General features: G+C 47.6%; 9 protein-coding genes across 9 annotated transcripts; 6 read left to right on the forward strand and 3 right to left on the reverse strand.

The window, feature by feature from the left end:
• Window positions 1–1313: 1313 nt before the first annotated feature.
• Window positions 1314–2761, forward strand: ASPWEDRAFT_30491 (uncharacterized protein; the record flags this gene model as incomplete). The annotated part of the gene is made up of 2 exons (XM_040833420.1): window positions 1314–1326; window positions 1377–2761. 2 exons carry the CDS (start codon window positions 1314–1316, stop codon window positions 2759–2761), a joined length of 1398 nt encoding a protein of 465 aa, XP_040687091.1.
• A 297-nt stretch (window positions 2762–3058) lies between these two features.
• ASPWEDRAFT_174822 (uncharacterized protein) lies at window positions 3059–4780 on the reverse strand (the record flags this gene model as incomplete). The annotated part of the gene is made up of 1 exon (XM_040831277.1): window positions 3059–4780. The coding sequence occupies one exon, from the start codon at window positions 4778–4780 to the stop codon at window positions 3059–3061; it is 1722 nt and encodes a 573-aa protein (XP_040687092.1).
• A 906-nt stretch (window positions 4781–5686) lies between these two features.
• On the forward strand, window positions 5687–7188 carry ASPWEDRAFT_185796 (uncharacterized protein; the record flags this gene model as incomplete). The annotated part of the gene is made up of 2 exons (XM_040832099.1): window positions 5687–7048; window positions 7097–7188. The coding sequence occupies exons 1-2, from the start codon at window positions 5956–5958 to the stop codon at window positions 7186–7188; spliced, it is 1185 nt and encodes a 394-aa protein (XP_040687093.1). The 5' UTR covers window positions 5687–5955.
• A 51-nt stretch (window positions 7189–7239) lies between these two features.
• ASPWEDRAFT_30494 (uncharacterized protein) lies at window positions 7240–7971 on the reverse strand (the record flags this gene model as incomplete). Its single annotated transcript, XM_040833422.1, has 1 exon — window positions 7240–7971. One exon carries the CDS (start codon window positions 7969–7971, stop codon window positions 7240–7242), a length of 732 nt encoding a protein of 243 aa, XP_040687094.1.
• Window positions 7972–8740: 769 nt separating this feature from the next.
• On the forward strand, window positions 8741–9919 carry ASPWEDRAFT_138417 (putative S-adenosylmethionine-dependent methyltransferase). The gene is made up of 2 exons (XM_040829375.1): window positions 8741–8868; window positions 8922–9919. The coding sequence occupies exons 1-2, from the start codon at window positions 8855–8857 to the stop codon at window positions 9796–9798; spliced, it is 891 nt and encodes a 296-aa protein (XP_040687095.1). The 5' UTR covers window positions 8741–8854; the 3' UTR covers window positions 9799–9919.
• ASPWEDRAFT_30496 (uncharacterized protein) lies at window positions 9916–10791 on the forward strand (the record flags this gene model as incomplete). Its single annotated transcript, XM_040833423.1, has 1 exon — window positions 9916–10791. The coding sequence occupies one exon, from the start codon at window positions 9916–9918 to the stop codon at window positions 10789–10791; it is 876 nt and encodes a 291-aa protein (XP_040687096.1).
• Window positions 10792–11220: 429 nt separating this feature from the next.
• Window positions 11221–13547, forward strand: ASPWEDRAFT_70957 (uncharacterized protein; the record flags this gene model as incomplete). The annotated part of the gene is made up of 7 exons (XM_040839151.1): window positions 11221–11289; window positions 11339–11760; window positions 11808–11828; window positions 11873–12044; window positions 12089–12754; window positions 12803–13033; window positions 13081–13547. The coding sequence occupies 7 exons, from the start codon at window positions 11221–11223 to the stop codon at window positions 13249–13251; spliced, it is 1752 nt and encodes a 583-aa protein (XP_040687097.1). The 3' UTR covers window positions 13252–13547.
• ASPWEDRAFT_160167 (SDR family oxidoreductase) lies at window positions 12936–14206 on the forward strand (the record flags this gene model as incomplete). Its single annotated transcript, XM_040829780.1, has 2 exons — window positions 12936–13033; window positions 13081–14206. The coding sequence occupies exon 2, from the start codon at window positions 13274–13276 to the stop codon at window positions 14204–14206; it is 933 nt and encodes a 310-aa protein (XP_040687098.1). The 5' UTR covers window positions 12936–13033; window positions 13081–13273.
• A 700-nt stretch (window positions 14207–14906) lies between these two features.
• On the reverse strand, window positions 14907–17687 carry ASPWEDRAFT_116251 (uncharacterized protein; the record flags this gene model as incomplete). Its single annotated transcript, XM_040828643.1, has 6 exons — window positions 14907–16134; window positions 16180–16918; window positions 16966–17049; window positions 17095–17151; window positions 17193–17341; window positions 17377–17687. Coding segments are annotated over 6 exons (2568 nt in total), but the record flags the coding sequence as incomplete, so codon positions are not given.
• Between the last annotated feature and the right edge of the window lie 442 nt (window positions 17688–18129).

Below are 18129 nucleotides of genomic sequence, written 5' to 3' on the forward strand. Positions count from 1 at the left end.
CTAGCATTGTGAATGCTTTTCTACCTGACAGGGAAATTGAGCATATATTACAAGCTTTTCAGGTGGATAATTTGAGGACTAGGGATAAAAGGGATGCAGGAAGCAATTCAGATGAACATTCTTTGGTCTAAGCATCTGAACACTCTTTGTCCTTGAGCACTCTAGCATTGCATTGACAGCCTCTAGTGCTTCGCCCGTTTGAAAGCGACGAAATAGCTGTAAGGGGTTTAGTAGGACTCTGGGCGGCAGGTCACGACCTGAAGCTAAAGCTTGCTGGTCCGAAGTGTACGCATGCCCGTGATACAGCAAGGCCAGTGAATAACATTTCAAGATATCGACAGTTTACCATAGCATGACGCCAAAAAGTGTAGACCCTCAATTGTTTAGACGCGGAAGTGTCCAGGTATTAAGTTGCCAAACACAGGGTACACCAGGGCGGGGCGGCACTGTATGGACCGGAATCGACCCACGGAACTGGGAGGGAGTCCGAAGCGCCCACGGTTCCAATCTAAACATCTGGCGCTCCGCTAGGCAACCGTAGTGGCTAGAACAGAAAGCGCATTAGTGTCTCTAAGCCTACTCGGCTAATGTGATGGGTCCGCGGCTCCCAGATGTACATTTCGTATACAGAAAAGACCCTTATATATACTCTAAAATAACTAGAGGATTTATAAGAAGAACTTAATAAGCAGGAAAAATTACATTGCTGAAGGCACAAGAGTGTTAGAACTGAAGATTCTAGAACACGTGTGCGCTACCTACTATGTATAGTGGATCCCAGCTGTTGAGACCATAATGATAATAATCTTTTGGCCCTGTGGGAGAATTACTTAACCTGGAGTGGTTGTTCTGACATTTGATTACTAGTTACCAGAAGATTCAATTTGATTTTATTTGCAAAAGGAATTGAATGTTGCTTGCTACTACCTAAGCTGACTGTTTGTAACTCGCTTCTTCTCATTTATGTTATATGGAACGGATAGAAAACATCCAAAAAATGCAATGCACACTTGATGGCACAGGTATCATTCAGTTTTGGGATTTATATTGCCTTTGTATAGTGAATAAATTGGTGTATTCCCAAGCATATGATCGCTATGACTCTATAGGCAATAGTCATGTGACCTCACCTGACCATAGGCAGCCCCCAATATAAAATAAAACCTGGCCAATCATATCGTGCTGTGACTGGAGGAAAATATCAGCGTCTAGAACACCAGATGGGCCATTTATAAATAGTCTATTTCCCCTAACCTCCGACACTCGCTCTTTGGCATAACATGCACGACTGAAATGTTGCAGTCAAAAACATTATGAGATTCGCAAGTTAGTAAATGTCCTCTTTTATGGATGCACCAATGCTAACTCAAAAGCAGGCCCCAATGAACGGCGCACAATCAGTCGCGAAGATGTCGGGTTCTACAATGCACTCGTCATAGCAGCTGTCTATGAGTTTGAAAATGATATAGACATTGATTCGCCTCGTTCTTTTATTCAGCCATTGAAAGAGTGCATTCAGAAGTACCCATATCTGAGTGTAGTCGTCAAAGACAAACATACCGAAAGCCCAGCCTACGAAAGGGTGGAGAGTGTCAATCTCGAGAACCATGTGTCTATAGTCCACGAGGAGGCCAGCAGTGAGGACGAAACGGCAGCTTTTGAAAAGATCCTGCCACCAATCCTCGACCGGCCATGGCCTGCTGATGTACCACCATGGAGAATTGTCATTCTTCCTCTGCATGACTCTACAGTCACACGCTGCTTTATTGCTTTTGCCTTCTCTCATACTATCGGCGATGGGATGGTCGGGCATGCATTCCATCGCACGTTTCTAGAGGCATGTCGACAGAGTCCTACTATGGACGAGAAAGGGTCTCCCATCATAACTCCACCCATTCAACCCCTTCCAGCACCATTCGACACACCCGAAAGACTCCCTATCTCGTGGTCATTCCTCCTAGCCCCGCTGATAGCTGTATACATACCCAAGTTCATCAGCCAAATGATCGGCCTCCGCACAGCAGCCAGCACAGTCGATGCCGGGACCTGGACTGGTTCACGCATCTTCTTCGACTCTACCACGAACAGCAGAGTGAAGCTACTGGAGATTGAAGCTCCGCTAGTCCAAAGGGCGCTGCAGGCGTCGCGAAACCACGACACCAAACTCACTGCAACACTGCACCAGTTCATCGTTCGAGCGTTAAACAAGGCTATCCCTGGTGACGATATCACTCATTTCGTCTCTGGAACTGCGGTTGATATGCGCGGGTCTATCGGTATACCCGCCGATACATGGGGTCTTTACGTCTCTGGCCATTACGATGTTCACCCACGTCTACCTGACACAGAGCCTACATTATCAGACGAAATGTGGACAGCAGCAAGCTCAATGACGAGGAAGCTCGCCGAATGCGGCACCAGACTCCAAGACCAAGCCATCGGGCTCCTTCGATACCTCCCGAATTTCAGGACCTGGACGCTGGGGAAAATCGGACAGCGACGAGATTCCTCGTACGAAGTGAGCAATTTACTTGTTTTTGATGGTGGTTCGAGTGAGAAGTGCAATATTAGCAAAATGGTATTCACCCAGCCTGGCAATGTTCCCAGTGCGCCGCTTGTGTTCAATGTTATCAGTGTCAAGGGGGGTAGCTTGATGTGCACCGTGAGTTGGCAAGCTGGAGCTCTGGGTGTGCCGGTTGAGGAGATGGAGTTGGTTGATGGAATATGCGCGTCCATTCGAGCGGATTTTCAAGCACTGTGACTGATTATTAGAATGTAAGATAGATGTATATATGCTGTCAGTTTTATGCTAATTATGTAAGAGAAAGGAAGTCCGTACTAGAGGCTGAAGAGGACAAAGAACTAAAGGACGATTAGAATTAAGTCAATCTGAAAAGATGTTGCTTCTTGACGATAACATCTTCTTCACTAAATGTATCAACCTCCTGATAGCTCATAACATCTAGTTAAAACCTGGTTAACTCTCAACTAACCAGTGCTTTGCCCTACAGAAGTAATCATGTATAACGCTAACCAAAAGCCGCAAGTGCGACACTTCTCAGTTCAACTCGCGGACTGCCAAAGCCTTGATATCACGGCCATTTTCCCCGTCAATCCTTTCGAATCGAAAGAAGTTACTGAATACATCATCTCCGGTGGTGGGCGAGGTCCATGAATACTGCCGCTGACGACTGATTAAGCGCCACCCACGAGGCACTCCGAATGATTCCATGTGTGCAAGATGGTTGAGGGAGCGCATGCAAGAATGTCCCAGCCGATCCAAGTTCTCATTATAAGAGTCCGGGATCTCATCAATAGCAATCGTGATGGATTTCCTGGCTACAACGAAGCACAGAACGAGACAAAAAGTGAGCTCCTCGGGCGAGAGGAAGTGAGCCGCTCCAAAGCAGACAATGTGGTCTGCTTCAGCCTGGTCATGGGCCTTGAGAAGACATGTTTGCATGCGGTCAATGTAGACCTCGCTGTAGAGACCTGTTTTGCGGCATATGGCTACCATTTCTACGGAGATGTCGAAGCCAGTGAGGCTGTAGTCCTTTTCAGGCCTGTTCGCTGCCAGAACGCGGCCGAAGAATCCCGTTCCGCAGGCCAGATCGAACACCGTGCCGGCGAAATCGAATTGCTGCACGATTGTCTGGAAGTTCTTTGCGTCCTGACTGTGTGTCTCTCCATCGCCGTCGTACGTCTGCGCCATGTCATCGTAATTCGCGGCAACTTTGCCCCACTCCCGGCCGATTCCATTGCGAAGAAAGTAGTTGGTGATGAAGATGTCCACCACCGCCGTGTGGCCTCCGGGGAGAGACTCGATAGTGGGCAGACCTTGGTGTTTCAATTCACCCGGTAGGAAAGCCGCTGGCAGCGGGTTCGCCCCAATGACAAAGACCTGGCCATCAGGGCGAACTCGGAAATCCACATCACATCCCATGTAGCTGCCTCGGAACATGCCGGCCTCAAAGGCCTCGAGAGCGGCCTGTTGGAGATTTCCAAATAAGGCTGGGTCGTCGTCTCTCGTAATTAGTTTCATCCGTGTTTTGGGGTCAAGCTTTAGGTCCAACGTGACAAACTTCTCCTTCCGAGACAGACCTTTGCTTTTCATGATACAGGGATTCAGAGCAATCGCAGAATCACCCATTTCGATCACGGTCACAACATAGTCTTCTCCGTCAATGTACTCTTGGATCACAATATCGTCACTGGACCGTCCAACGGGGTCGTATGACTCGATATAAGCCTGCGGGTCCATGATTCCGAGGGCTTTGGCTCTCTGCAGCCGAAAAGGGTACATCTGGCTGTTGATACGGCGCAGGGCATCATTCAGCTCCGTCTCATTGTAGCAGACAGAGTTCTCATCGATCATCTGGCTGGTGCGCCCACTCGCGGGCTTGACGACCAAGGGAAACTGTGTCGTACCAGGAACCGGCGGTGCACCCCGTCGCCTGGCATTCTCATGGAAGGCCTTTTTGTTTCGAGAGCGCTGCCAGCTTCGAACGCCCGCCGAGGGGACGCCCAGCGACTCAAAGTATTGAGAGGCTTGTATTCCGGCCACAGGGTCGTCCAACGTGCCCCAGAGAAGGTTGATGTAGAAATCGAATCCCTCGGCTACTATATTGTCTATTTCCTCCCTCGCTGTCTTCATATGAATGAACCGGTTCTCGAATTTGTGCTGACTCGTGTGGGCTCCTGGTTTGGAAACTGCATCGGTTGACTCTTCGAGGTTGGAGCCAGAGCCTCCATGTGAGGGCTGCAACACGCAGATACGCATAGTGGGCGGAAAGAGGAAACAGGGAGGTGCCGGCTGTAGAGATCAGAATGAATTGATCGCACTAGTAACCTGATGTGCTGGTTGTTTGGTTTCAAGAGAGCAAACGGCGATATGGTTATGGAGTATGTTTTTATATACTGTTTTCAGCGCATTCTTCCCTTACCGCTGTTTCATGATGGAATGTGGTATATGTTCCATACAGCAGCCTGCATTCCACCACTGTAATGCTCAGACCCGACCAATGAGATTGCTGCATTTAAATGCATCTTGTTCTTGTTCCGCTGTCATTCCAACCCTACCATACTAGACATCCACCTTATGCTTATTACTACTTTTTTAGGGGTGAATATATCTTCCCTTTAATCCCAGCTTTGCCTTTTAACTGATCCACATCATGATCATCTGCGATTCTATAAGCATGTCTGACATCCACTAACTGAATCTGCATCATCGTCGTATTTCTATCACCACGTCAGGGAGTTTGATCATTGGCGTGTGGTGTGTAGTATCCCTCACATGTCCAGCCAGCCACTATGATGTCCTATAATTTGTGTGTGTTTACATTCAGACTGTTCCTACTGCGACAAAGCCACCTCTTTCACCCAACTCATCTTCCAATCCAGCGCTCACACATCAAAGCAACGCAAGGTCTGCACTGCTTGCGAAAGCCAGTATGCGATGACGAGCGAAGAAGAGTAAGACATCCTTTGCATCCTCAACTCACCGGGAAAGTTTCCCCTCGACCTGTCGCCGGTATGCCAAGCGGACGACACTCGCTGCCTTGACCTGACATGCAGATGACAGCAACGAGGCAGCTAGCGACCAACCAGATGCTGTGTCTGCTAGGGAGTCAAACGCTCTCGAGTCAACTGCAAGGAGGACCGAATTTAGGAAAAGAGGGGTATTGCATTGTCGGTGTCATCCTCCTTGCTTTGTGCGCGTTTTATATTCCCCAACACCCGTCACCCGGTGGATCAACCGCGGAGTCGGTTCAACGCTCATTGAAGTGACTCTGTTTGTCCGCCATGATTCGTCATCGTCTTAATGTACATAGCTTCGTATACTTTTAGTTTGAGAAACACCCTCACGTGACCCTCCCCATGGCGTTGGTTGATGGGATATGCTCGTCTCTTCGAACGGACTTTGAAGAATTAGGATTTACTTGCTTGTAATATATGATAGTTGCATATGGAGTGTCATTATCGACAGTAAAGATGACTCATGGACAAACCCCTGCCGCCAAGAAAACACGGCCAGCCTTGTCTCAACCAGCCATCATCCCCAACTTCACAATCACCTCTATCTTCATCTCGATATCCCTCAAAATACCAGTCCCCGCGATCATGGAAAAGTACGGTCTGCAGTTGGTCGAAAAAATATATTTTCTTCCTATTAGTGGTCCTAACAGTACGAAATTGACGGAAGAAACCAAAGAGAAGAATCGACTACAGGCTAGAGAAAAGTACAGTCTCAAGGAGTACAATAAACTCCAACAAGAACTGCGTTGCCTTCTTGATGATAACATCTTCATTTCGGAGAGTATCAACTTTCTGGCGTCAAAAATCACTGGTATACCAGGTGACGGACTCCGTCCTGAGTTTGAAGATGCAGAAATTATAAGGGGACTTTCATTTGAAGAAAAAACCAAAATCGTCAAAATAAGACTCTGGGACGCACGCCTGTCATACTCGATGAATGTCAACACGCTTCGGATGCTCAGTAAAGCTTTCATCAGTCAAGAGTTAGGCCAACCGAGGGAACCAGAACCAGATACACCAGAGATTCTGTATCGTCTCTTTACATCTGGCGATCATACGCGACACAGTAAAGACCTAGGCTTTCGCTGTTCCAACCAGTCTTTGACATCACCTGTCTACCGCAATGGCACTCTTGTCGACAGCAACCTAGTGGACGAAGCAGCTTTACGGAACCAATGCAAGGGAGGGAATCCGTCAGATCTCATTGCCCTATCTGATAGTCCGTCTAGAATCTTCAACCTCATTAAAGGCTGGTCATTGAGTGCAAAGGAGGGCGACAAAATAGCTGTCATCAGCGTTTCGAAACTGCTCGCGATGGGCGTTCTGATTAACCGCACTACAACGTTGGCTGAATCACTAAATATGCCTCTTCGAAGAGGAAATCAGCCAGATGGACTAGAATATGCGAATCTCAACTACTGGGTTGCACACCGATGGATTCCGGCTGAGTGTATTGAGTCTTATATCTCTATCTCGTTGCTGCAGAAAGCTTGTGCCAGTCGTGGTATTAGTATGTTTGCTAATTATTCTTGTAGTTTATATCTGCTAATTGAAACAGATAAAGGGGATTATTGTACGCGCCTATCATTAGGCGATCTTGATATAGATCTACTTTCATCTCAATTTGAGGCCATGGCTGTTAATAGCTGATCGTCCTAATTTACATAGTTCATATCAAAAAAAATCCTGTTTTAAACACCCTCACATGACCCTCTCCACAGTCCACTCAAGCCCATCCGTCATCCTCTCCCGATCTTCAAAAAATGGCCTGAAAATATTCTGGATAATATCATCCGGATGAAAGTCCGGGTTAAACTCGCCAGTCTCCAGATCCGTAATCACCCCACTCACCAACGGCATACCGACCAGAATACCGGCCTGTTCAGGAAGAACCTGCGCAAACAATCTGCTCACGGTCTGAGAAGCCGCCTTTGCCGTGGAAAGAGATGCGACTGGAGGAATTGGATGTTTGTCGAGAACACCCCCAGTAACAAGAAACAGCGGTTTTTCTCCTTCCACACGATCAACACTCGCATTCTCCTGAAACCACTGCCCGGCAACCAACGTCCCGATAGCTGAAACCCGAAAATCCATCTCCAATTCTTCAGGCGTGACAGTTGTAATGTCTGAAGCAGCAACACGGGCGGCGTTATAGTTGAGCACGTCCAATTTGCCACCGAGCTCCTGGACAGACCAGTCCAAGGCTGCTTTTAGGCTGTCTGGTTCACTGGCATCTGCGGCTCGATAAACCACTTTGCTTTGACTGTTTTTCTGGACGCGAATGACATCTTGGGCGATTTTTGACAGATTCTGTTCGGACCGGGAGATCAATGCTATGTTCCATCCCAGTGTGGCGAGCCATGTAGCGAGTGATTTGGACATGGCTGAGCCCACGCCAACAATGGCGATGCGGCGGTTTCCGCTGACTGACATGGTGATGTGTGTGATAGATGAGGTTCAATGTACAATGGAGAAAGAGTATGTTGTTCGAAAGAAGATGGTGTTCGAAATATGGATTGATGCCGAACTTATTCTGGCTGTCGGGGGAATAGAATGTCTCCGATGTGGGATAAATAATCGGCATCCCACATTCATAAGCGTCAAAATTACAAACTCATTCATGAGATACTATGCACAATTCTTTTACTTTGTAATAAGTTATTAATACCTTTCAGATACGAATAGTCTTGAAATGCCTTGATTCAGAACTGTCATATCCTCTGTAGTCCTATATCCGTCATCAGCAGGTTGGTACACTGTAAATCTGCCGATTCTCGGTTATAGTTAGTTACACAACGAAGCCAGTAGATCAAACAGCTTTATAAATATAAACAATGATTCACCTGCAGGACAAGATGCGATGTTGTGTTTTATAGATTTAACTTTGTCTGAGTTAATGTGCACCATCCTCAACATCTGTGTGGCTAGAATATATAATCGTATGCGCGAACATTCAATTTGGCGACTATGACGGAGAGCAATCAAGTCTGACAAAATCAGATAGAATAGAAGAAAATAAATCAAATTCAATTGAAACTGTTCTATCTCAGCGTGAAGCTGTAATAAATCAAAGCATTGTTTTGATGATAGTCAATCGTTCTCCTGGATGAGCAATAATGCCGAAACCGGATGCAAGATAATGGCCACGCGATCGCCGATCTTCGGTACATTGGACCCTGGACTTATCAACAATGCTTAAATACTGTTTCAACAGGCTCAATATCCTCATCCGTTCAGGTTAGATTTATTCAAAACATAAATAACTACAAGTAAAACTTAATCGCGTTTTGACATCGAAAGTGGAAGCGAATCAAGAATGACATCATTCGCGTATGACCTCACCCAACTTCTTCATGACTATCATCAGTCTAACCCCATCACAGAAGCAAAGCATTCAGCCACCACGGCTATGCAGCATTTCGTCCCAGCTACCCTAATCATCTCTACTCTTTAATATTTTCATTCCACAATGGCCCTTCATCGCTGGCACTGGATCTCGGAACCGGTCATGGCCTGGTAGCCCGGTATCTCAGTCCACACTTCGACCGAGTCATCGGCAGCGATCCATCAGCAGGAATGATCCAGGAAGCAAAGAATTTATCTTCCGAGTACACAAATATCAGCTTCCATCAGGCATCCGCAGAAAGGTCAGACTTTGTTAATGATAATTCCGTCGACCTGGTTGTCGCCGCACAAGCCTCCCACTGGTTCAACTACGACTCTCTCTGGCCAGAACTAAAACGAATCGTTCGACCTGGGGGCACACTCGCATTCTGGGGCTATAAAGACCACGTCATGGTATCGCATCCCAAAGCGACGGCACTAATCAACCACTACGCCTACGATCACGATCCATGGCTGATGGGCTCGTACTGGCAACAACCAGGACGGAGTATTGTGCAGCAGAAGCTCAGAGCCGTACAGCCACCACCGCAGGATTGGAATGATATCACGCGGTTGGAGTATGAGCCTGAGACTGGGGAGGGGACGAGGTTTATGCAGGCTAAGATGAAGCTCGGCACGATGGAAGAGTATATTCGGACGTGGAGTGCGTTTCATGCGTGGAAGGGGAGATGGCCGAATAGAAAACGACGGGCTGTTGATGGTGATGGGGAGGGGGATGTGATTGACGAGTTGATGGATAGGATTCGGGAGGAAGAGCCTGAGCTTCGTGGTGAGGGTGTTGAGGGGGGTTGGAGGGAGGTCGAGGTGGATATTGAATGGGGGAGTGCGTTGATTATGGCGAGGAAGAAGCAGTAACTGGCAGATATGATGTATCTGGAGGAGTATAAATGACATCAGGGTGATTCGTATATACAAAAATCATAAAACTTCAAAATTGCAAGAAGACACCTATAACCACTCACCACCCCAACCATGCCTTTCGTCATGCGACCTTTGACCTGTTTATCCAATGTCGAGAAATGGAAAGCATGGATTCCGTACTCAGATAATCCACGAGACCTGGCCAAACCCCTTCTATCCAAGCTCCCCTTCATCGACAAAGTCCGGATTCAACTCGAACTGCGACCTAAAGCTTCAGAAAACACGGATGAGATGAAGTGGCTCGAAACAAAACTTGAAAATGCCGGTCATCTCCAACTCGCTCAGATAGTTCGCTGGCAGATCTTCTGGTCACTAGATGACAGTAGGAGAAGAAGCCAAGAGGGACGGTGGTGTCAGGAAATAGTCAAGGCCGATATCAAGGGACGGTGGATTGTGCAGAGAGAGATCTATGTCCGAGACGAAGCTCAGGCGTTGAAAAAGATGCTCGAGTTGTCTTCTGATGTCGATACAGCAAAGGCATCACAGCTAAGTGCCTACGAGGAGGAACTCACGAGCCTCAATGATCAATACTGGGTCCATGAGCGATCGTTATGGATTTTAACAGGAGGGGGGCCGGTTGGGGCTTTGAAAAGAGGGTATAAAGCAACAAGAAGCGATCCAAACTGGTACCTATGTGCTTGGCTACGCCAGGAGTGTGCAGGGCGGGGAGGATGCTGTGGGAGAGCGTGTGGATGCTGCGAGAAATCGAGAGATACATGGCGGGATTTGAAGCGAGGACATTGCACGACTGCCTGTGGCTGCTGCATGCGCAGCCGGAAAAAGACAGGCGTGAAAGGTGGAGAGAAGAAGCCGGAAATGGACAAATTTCCATTCGATCTGGCGGAGAACAAAGAAGCATACAGTCGGCGCATTGAACGAGCGTATATCTGGGGATTGAGTTTTTTGGATGAGTTGGATTGGTTGTAACAGTCTGTCTTTAAGATGGCCTTTTCTTGCTATGAAACACGCTTTTTACTACCTCTTTGAATGAATTATCCCTGTTGCAGAGTAATAAAGATATTCAATCCGTATCATATAAACGATAACAGCCTATACGTACCTGCCAAGTGCCAAGAAGCCGAGATGGATAAAACTATAAAGTTCTCGAATCGATGCCACCACGAGTACGACCAGATTTCCATATCGGGTAATCTAACCGACCGATCTTTACGACATGGGGGAATGGATGCGAAAACGAGTTTTATTTTGAGGATTTCCAGATGGAGATGAATAACTGATTTTTCAAATTATGTTGCCTCCAGTGGATCAAGGGGTTATTGTATCCATGGGTGAGCAGGATGAATACTATATAAATCCAGTAGAATCCGACTGAGATTGAATACCATCGACCTCATCATGCGTCTGCAATACCTATCTTTGATTCCAGTTCTCAGCAGCGTGGTGGCTGCCTCTGATTGCAAATGCGTAAGTTCCCTTTCACCTACACCTTATACATATCAACTAACAAATCCAGACCCCCTCTAACCCCTGCTGGCCCTCCCCCACCGACTGGAATTCCCTCAACGAAACCATTTCTGGCCGCTTGATACACACCACCCCCCTTGGCTCAGTTTGCTATCCCACCGAACCAAACTACAACAAAGACGCCTGCTCATCTGTTCTCTCAAACTGGACGAATTCAGCTTTCCACTCCGCTGATCCAGCGAGTATTGATGGCCCAGAGTGGGCGGGTAGTAGCTGCAACCCGATCTACCCGAATGGAACAAGTATCACGGGCGACCCACATGCCGGGAGAAAGGGATGTTCGGTTGGAAAGTATCCGCCATATGTGGTGAATGTGACGGAGGCGAGTGATGTGCAGGTTGCGCTGCAGTTTGCGAAGAAGTGGAAGTTGAGGTTTAATGTGAAGAATACGGGGCATAATGCGGAGAAGACGTGAGTATCATACGAACCTTTGGTGTGGATGAAGCTAACTGGTTTAGGGCTGCTTATGGGAGTTTATCGTACGTATATCCTCTGAAGTTGTTGGATGATACTAACTATCCAGGGTGTGGATGCACAATCTGAAAGATATCCAATTCCATGAATCCTTCCAGCCACAGTCATGCAAAACCAACAAGACGCAGATGGCAGCTACCATCGGTGCCGGCGTCCAAGACGGAGAGCTCTTCGCAGCAATGGCCAAATACGATGCCATGGCCGTTGGTGGAACTAACGCTGTACGTCCTTCTATCCATATGTCCCATCTATACTGACAGATTAGGACGTCGGCTTCGTCGGATGGGCCACTGGCGGCGGACACGGTATGGCAACAGGCACTTACGGCATGGGTGCAGACAACATCGTCCAAGCTGTGATTGTCACGCCAACTGGAGACATTCTCACTGCGAACGAATGCCAGAATGAGGATATCTTCTGGGCGATTCGTGGTGGAGGCGGAGGCACGTTTGGCGTTATCATCAGTGTCACCGTTAAAGCCTACAAAATGCCATCAACAACCTTGGTGGGTGTTGATCTTTCCAGAAAGAATGGCACTTCATCTAAGGATTGGTGGAGGCATATCGCAGAAGTTCATGGTACATTCCCGCAGTTGCAGGATGCCGGAGCTCATGGGTATTATTCTTCGTCTGCTCCTTCCGAGTCGTTTACTATTTCGCTGCTTCTATACAATACCACCAATAGCACGACTCAGAGGATCATTTCGCCATTGAGAAAGATGCTAAGCGCAGCGAATGCCACTGCTACATTCGCTATTACAAGCCAGTCCGTTCCAAAGTGGTATGATCTCGTCAAGAACCTACCGAATATTGAAAGTGTGGGGACAACACAGGGTATTCGGACATCGAGGTTTATACCCCGCCGTGCTGTCGAGGATGTCGACTTACTCGCTGAGATGCTGGAGAGGAGTACGGAGAAGGGATTATCTGGAGTAAGTATTCTCCCTATACTATATTCAAAGCATGACTAACAAATACAGAATGGCGTCTCGAATCCATCCATCTCTGGTACAATGACAGGCAGCAAGATAGCAGTCAACAACGCCCTGAACCCAGCATGGAGAGACTCCATCGCCCATCTCATCGTCAGCCAAAGCTGGGATGATACACTGCCTGAATCTGTGGCAAACAAGACAATATACGACATGACATATAAGAGGGGATATGCACTCCGACAGCTTGCCCCTGATTCAGGTGCTTACTTTAACGAGGTATGCTTGCTTATCATCTTATTATAAAGCAATACTAATGTTAACAGGCAAATCCATATGAAATCGACTGGCAGTGGTCTTTCTTCGGACCCAACTATGCTCGTCTTCATGAGATCAAGCAAAAGTATGATCCGGAGGGGATTCTCTGGTGTCATCACTGTGTTGGAAGTGAAAGATGGGCTGAGAGACGGGATGGATCCCTTTGTCGTGCTTATTGAGTTATCCGAATAACTCAGACAGATGGATGGAGTGTATTATATTGAATTCTTTGAAACCGCTGTATACGAGAATGTTTCTATATTGATCGCCACTTGCCCGAACAGTACTAGTGCTTATTATAAACACAACTATATAAACTCGCTCTTTTCTATTCCTCCATCTTCCCTTCATCTCTTCCAAATATTTATAAAAATGCCCTCCAAAATCTACCTCGTGACAGGCGCAAACAGAGGCCTCGGTCTCGGCCTCGTCAAAGCCCTCATCGCCCGCCCCTCCGCCACAGTCATCGCAACAGTCCGCACCGACGACGCAGCTGCCACTCTCAAATCCGAAATTACCATCCGAGACAACAACAGCATCCTACACATCCTCACCCTCGACTTCACCACCGCCATCCCACCATCCCAAATCCAATCCTCCCTCGCCCCATTAAACATCTCCCACATCGATGTCCTAATTTGCAACGCAGGCCATATCGCACCCATGCACACTGCGCTCGAAACAAGTGCATCCGACCTCCGCGCCTCCTTTGAGACAAACACCATCGCCCCTCTCCTTGTTTTCCAAGCTTGCTGGCCGCTCTTACAGAGCTCACCCACCGGACAACCCAAGGCGATCATGCTATCCTCCTCTGTGGGGTCGATTACCTCCCAAGAGCCCTTCCCCGGCGGCGCGTACGGGGCTAGTCGTGCGGCGGGGAATTGGCTGACGAGGGCTTTGCATCTCCAGAATGAAGAGAGTGGACTTGTGGCTGTTGCGCTTCATCCGGGGTGGGTTAAAACGAGGGCTGGGGAGTTTGCGGCGAGTGAATGGGGGGTTGGAGAGATGGGGGAGAAGTTCATGGTGAGTGTTGAGGAGAGTGTGAGGGGGATGCTGGCGGTGATTGATGGGGCGAGTAGAGAGACTGTGTCGGGGAGGTTTGTGAGTTATACAGGGGATGTTTTGGAGTGGTAGATATTCTGTATGATTTGATTTGAAAGTATACAAACTAGCTCGAATACTTAAGATGAGATCACCAGTTCGAAGAAGAACTTCCTGAATCGTAAGAACTGCTGCCCCCACCGGAACTATACGAACTGCTTCCTCCTGAATAGCTTCTTCCAGATGAGTAGCTACTCGAGTAGCCCCCGGAATAACTACTCGAATAACTGCTAGAATGACCTCCAGAATACCCAGAATAACCACTTGAGTAACCACTCGTATGACCACCCGAATGAAGACCCGAGTAAGAGACGTTTGACAGACTTCCGATATCTGAATAGGAATCCCAGTGGTCCTTTCCTGAATGACTCTTTCCTGAATGAGTAACTGCGTGACTATGGCTTGGTGTAACGGTCGTTGCTGCATCGGAATGACTTTCCTGGCCTCCTTTGTGAGAGTCATTCTGGTCGTTTCCGGATGATGGATCGTTGGTATTACTATCCGGTTTATCTCCAGACGATACTGCAGCACCGGATGTACCTGTATGATGATGATGGGGATTGCTATCTTGCTGTGCATTAGAATCATTCCCATCGCCACTGTCCTGATCGTCTTGGGTATCATTCGGTGAATTATCCATATCGAAACCAGCGAATAGCAGATCCAGTTGATTCTGGTATTCCATAATCGCATCATCCATATTCGACGACTTCTTTCCTGAATCCCCACCTCCAACATCCAACATGCCAACACGTCCATCTCGCAGCAGCTCATACTCCTCAATCTGTTCATTCCTCGGCCTCAAAGCCCACTGCGCCAGGAAGTAATGACTATATTTTCCCGCCTCAAAGTAATGACTAAACGGCTGCGCACGATGGATCCCTCCCAGCTTAACGCGGGTAAGCGAAGGATCCCTACGTCGGAGCTTACTCTGCTCGGAATGAAGCCACTGCGTGGCGTGGCAAAAACCAGGCGTTTTGGCCATCGCAGCAGCGGCTTTGGTGAGAATTGACGAGGCAGTGAGGATTAACAGTCGGTTCTCAATCCAGGAGTGAGAGACGTTGCTGGATGGGGCGTACATGTGTGGATCTCTGTTTAGATGGAGCTGAATGATAGACCATGCGTCGAATGGAAAGGCCAGAATGTGTTTGGCGAGGTTGCAGTCGTTGCATCTTGTAGGATAGCGTCCGTATGCTTCTGTGCAGTCCCATGGGAAGAGATCTTGGTATTTGTATAGAGGAGATCCGAATGCGCCCCAATCGCACCAATACTCTTGTAAAGTGTCGATTACGTCTGCGTCGTCGTGCCGGCCAAAGTGGAAACGAAGGAGATATTCCTCGGTAAGACCGCTGGGGACGTCGAATTTCGAGTGGACTTTGTTTCGAATGTATCCTTCTTGAGGACAGACGAAGCTCATCAGGTACAATCCTTCTTTGCCCTTGTGGTTGCTGACGAGAGGTTCGAACAGCTCTTTATCGATGAGAGAGTTGCAGAAACTCTGGCAGTTGTTGCTTGTTGCGCTCCAGGTGAGAGTCGTGAGTGTTGGGTCAATGAGTCGTGCTGCGATGCTGGATAGATAAATCCTGACGCGGATTTGGAGGAGAGATTTGAGGCTTTTCATGACCGGATCGAGAGTTGAATCCAGCATTCTCTTTTTATCTGCGGCTGAGAGGCCAGGATCGTCGAATTGCTTTTTGCTTGCCTCTACGAGAAGCTGGATGATGGCCTTTTCTTCAGCGGTTTCAGTCGATCTGGAAGTAACACCTGTAAAAGGCCCTCCGACGACCTGCTTCATGATGGATTTGTACCTCTTTGGAGCCCCAGCTGGACGATCCTGTTGCCAGAGATATCTGTTAACATCGCCAGAAACTGCGAGGCTGCGCTGCCGAGACTGGCTAGTTGAGCTGCGTTCGTGGAAAATCGGCAATTCTCGCAGACTGATCAAAGCGCCTCCTTTCGTGCTGCAGGATATTAGCATCGAATATACTCGCTTCGTGGGAACATACTGTGCAACTCCATTCTCAATAACCAACGGCCCAACTCGAAGCGCCATATGCACGTTGCCAAACGGATACTGCTCTGTGAACTGCCGGAAGAAGATGGGAATGTCTTCATCGGCTTTGGCTTCTGTGGCTGCGGGGTAATCGCCATGAGTTTTGGTTGGTGTGCTCCTTCTTCCTGTTTCTGATACATTCTGCAGGGTAAGTTTTTTCGATCCGAGTTTGGTTATTTTCTTGGTTCGGCCTTTTGCCTCCTTGTGCTCTCGGTTGAATATGCCCAGTACCGACTTGAGCTTGGAAGAAGACTTGGTATCCTTGTTGTGGTCTTCCTCTTGTGTTTGGACAATACTCTGCAAGCCGTGATATTTGGCAAGGGCAACCTGTCCACCCAGCTGGAGCAGTTTGCATTGCAATTCCTCCTTTTCGATGTGTTTTTCATCCCTGGAAATGGGGAATAAAGCACGCATATCCCCTTCTTCAGTCGACTGTGGCACATCTTCACAATTGCACATCGCCCTGCTAATCGACGGGGTGATGGTTTCAGACAGAATGCAGTGTTTATATGCCTTTTCATATTCTGCATTCCCGTAATAGTGTAGCCGATAACACTCTTCGCAGATGGTATTCTGTTTAATTACCTTATCGATATGTACAAACATGCTGCCTCGGATGATGCTGTGGCATTTGGAGCATTCTAGCATGTTGAACTGCGGTGTCCAGTCTTTTTCAAAGTGGGTAAGAGTTACTATCTAGTAAGCATGAATCAGCATAGTATGGTGAAGTGAGGCATACGCTGAGGAATAGCTGGCCTAGTCCAGAATCCGAGTTTCTCCAATGGAGGTCGATGTTCAATGTGTTTGTCAATATCGAGGAAGCCTTAATCATATTAGAATTGGTTATTTATGACAGTTATGTACTAACCGGCTGCCTGTAACAACATGCATGCCCGCTGTTCGATACCCGAATATCGTGGAATGGCTATATCATTAGCATCGAACAGTAAGACGAGATAAACATACTTGGTAAATTCTTCCTCACACCCGAATTGATCTTCTTGCTCTCTTCATCAATTCTTGAATCTCGTTTCAGCTGTTTTTCCAACTTTGTCAACTTCTTATCCTCATCTTCTCCGTCATCCTGCTGTAGCTTAAGCTTCTCCTCCCCTATACTTGTCAGCCTTGGTCAACATCATATGAAAGCGACATACCATATCGAATCGCAAAAGCTCTCGTCTGATGACAAACACCGTCGACAAAAGTATCGAATCCATGAATCTTATCATTCTCTTCGTTGACATTGACTTCCGCATACTCTTCCTGCTGCCATAGCTTTAATGTAGAAATGATATTTTCCAGCTCTCTTCTCACGCCATGCCAATATAGCTTTTCAAGCTCTTCTGGGAGGTGTACGTTAGATGGCCCGATTAAAGTCCAGGGGACGCTGGGGGCGTGCGTTATGTTCGGGAGGGAAGATTGAGTGCAGTTGGAGGATTTGAATCTGGGGAGGCAAGGCATGATGATATCAGTAGTTAGAATGATTATCTGGTGGAAAATACATCAAGCTGACAGGCAGTTATAGCTGTTTATACAGCCTCACAAGATAGGCAACAGCTCGCCTATTTTGCCTCTTATCTGATTATTTCATGCAGGGCGCAACAGGATAAATCAAGGCAAATCTGCATGCATACCGACCAATAGCATCATTCTCACAATAAGAATGGCGATAGCCTCACAGCCTTGTCTCGCTTAGCTTTTATCTGATTGGAGCCAAGACCTTCATCACGAGACTTTCCCCTGCAGATGGCGTGAGAAAAGTGAGGCTAACACGAGAGTCGCCCTGTCTCAGCCACGATTTGGTGGAATCATCGGGCGTATGGTTGCGGCGGAAAGGAGTCATTGGGTTATCTATTAATGTACACAATATGCATCGACATTTATTCTTCATCTCTTTGTGTCA

This window comes from Aspergillus wentii, assembly GCF_001890725.1.
Source record: "Aspergillus wentii DTO 134E9 unplaced genomic scaffold ASPWEscaffold_6, whole genome shotgun sequence".
Taxonomy (NCBI): Eukaryota; Fungi; Ascomycota; class Eurotiomycetes; order Eurotiales; family Aspergillaceae; genus Aspergillus; species Aspergillus wentii.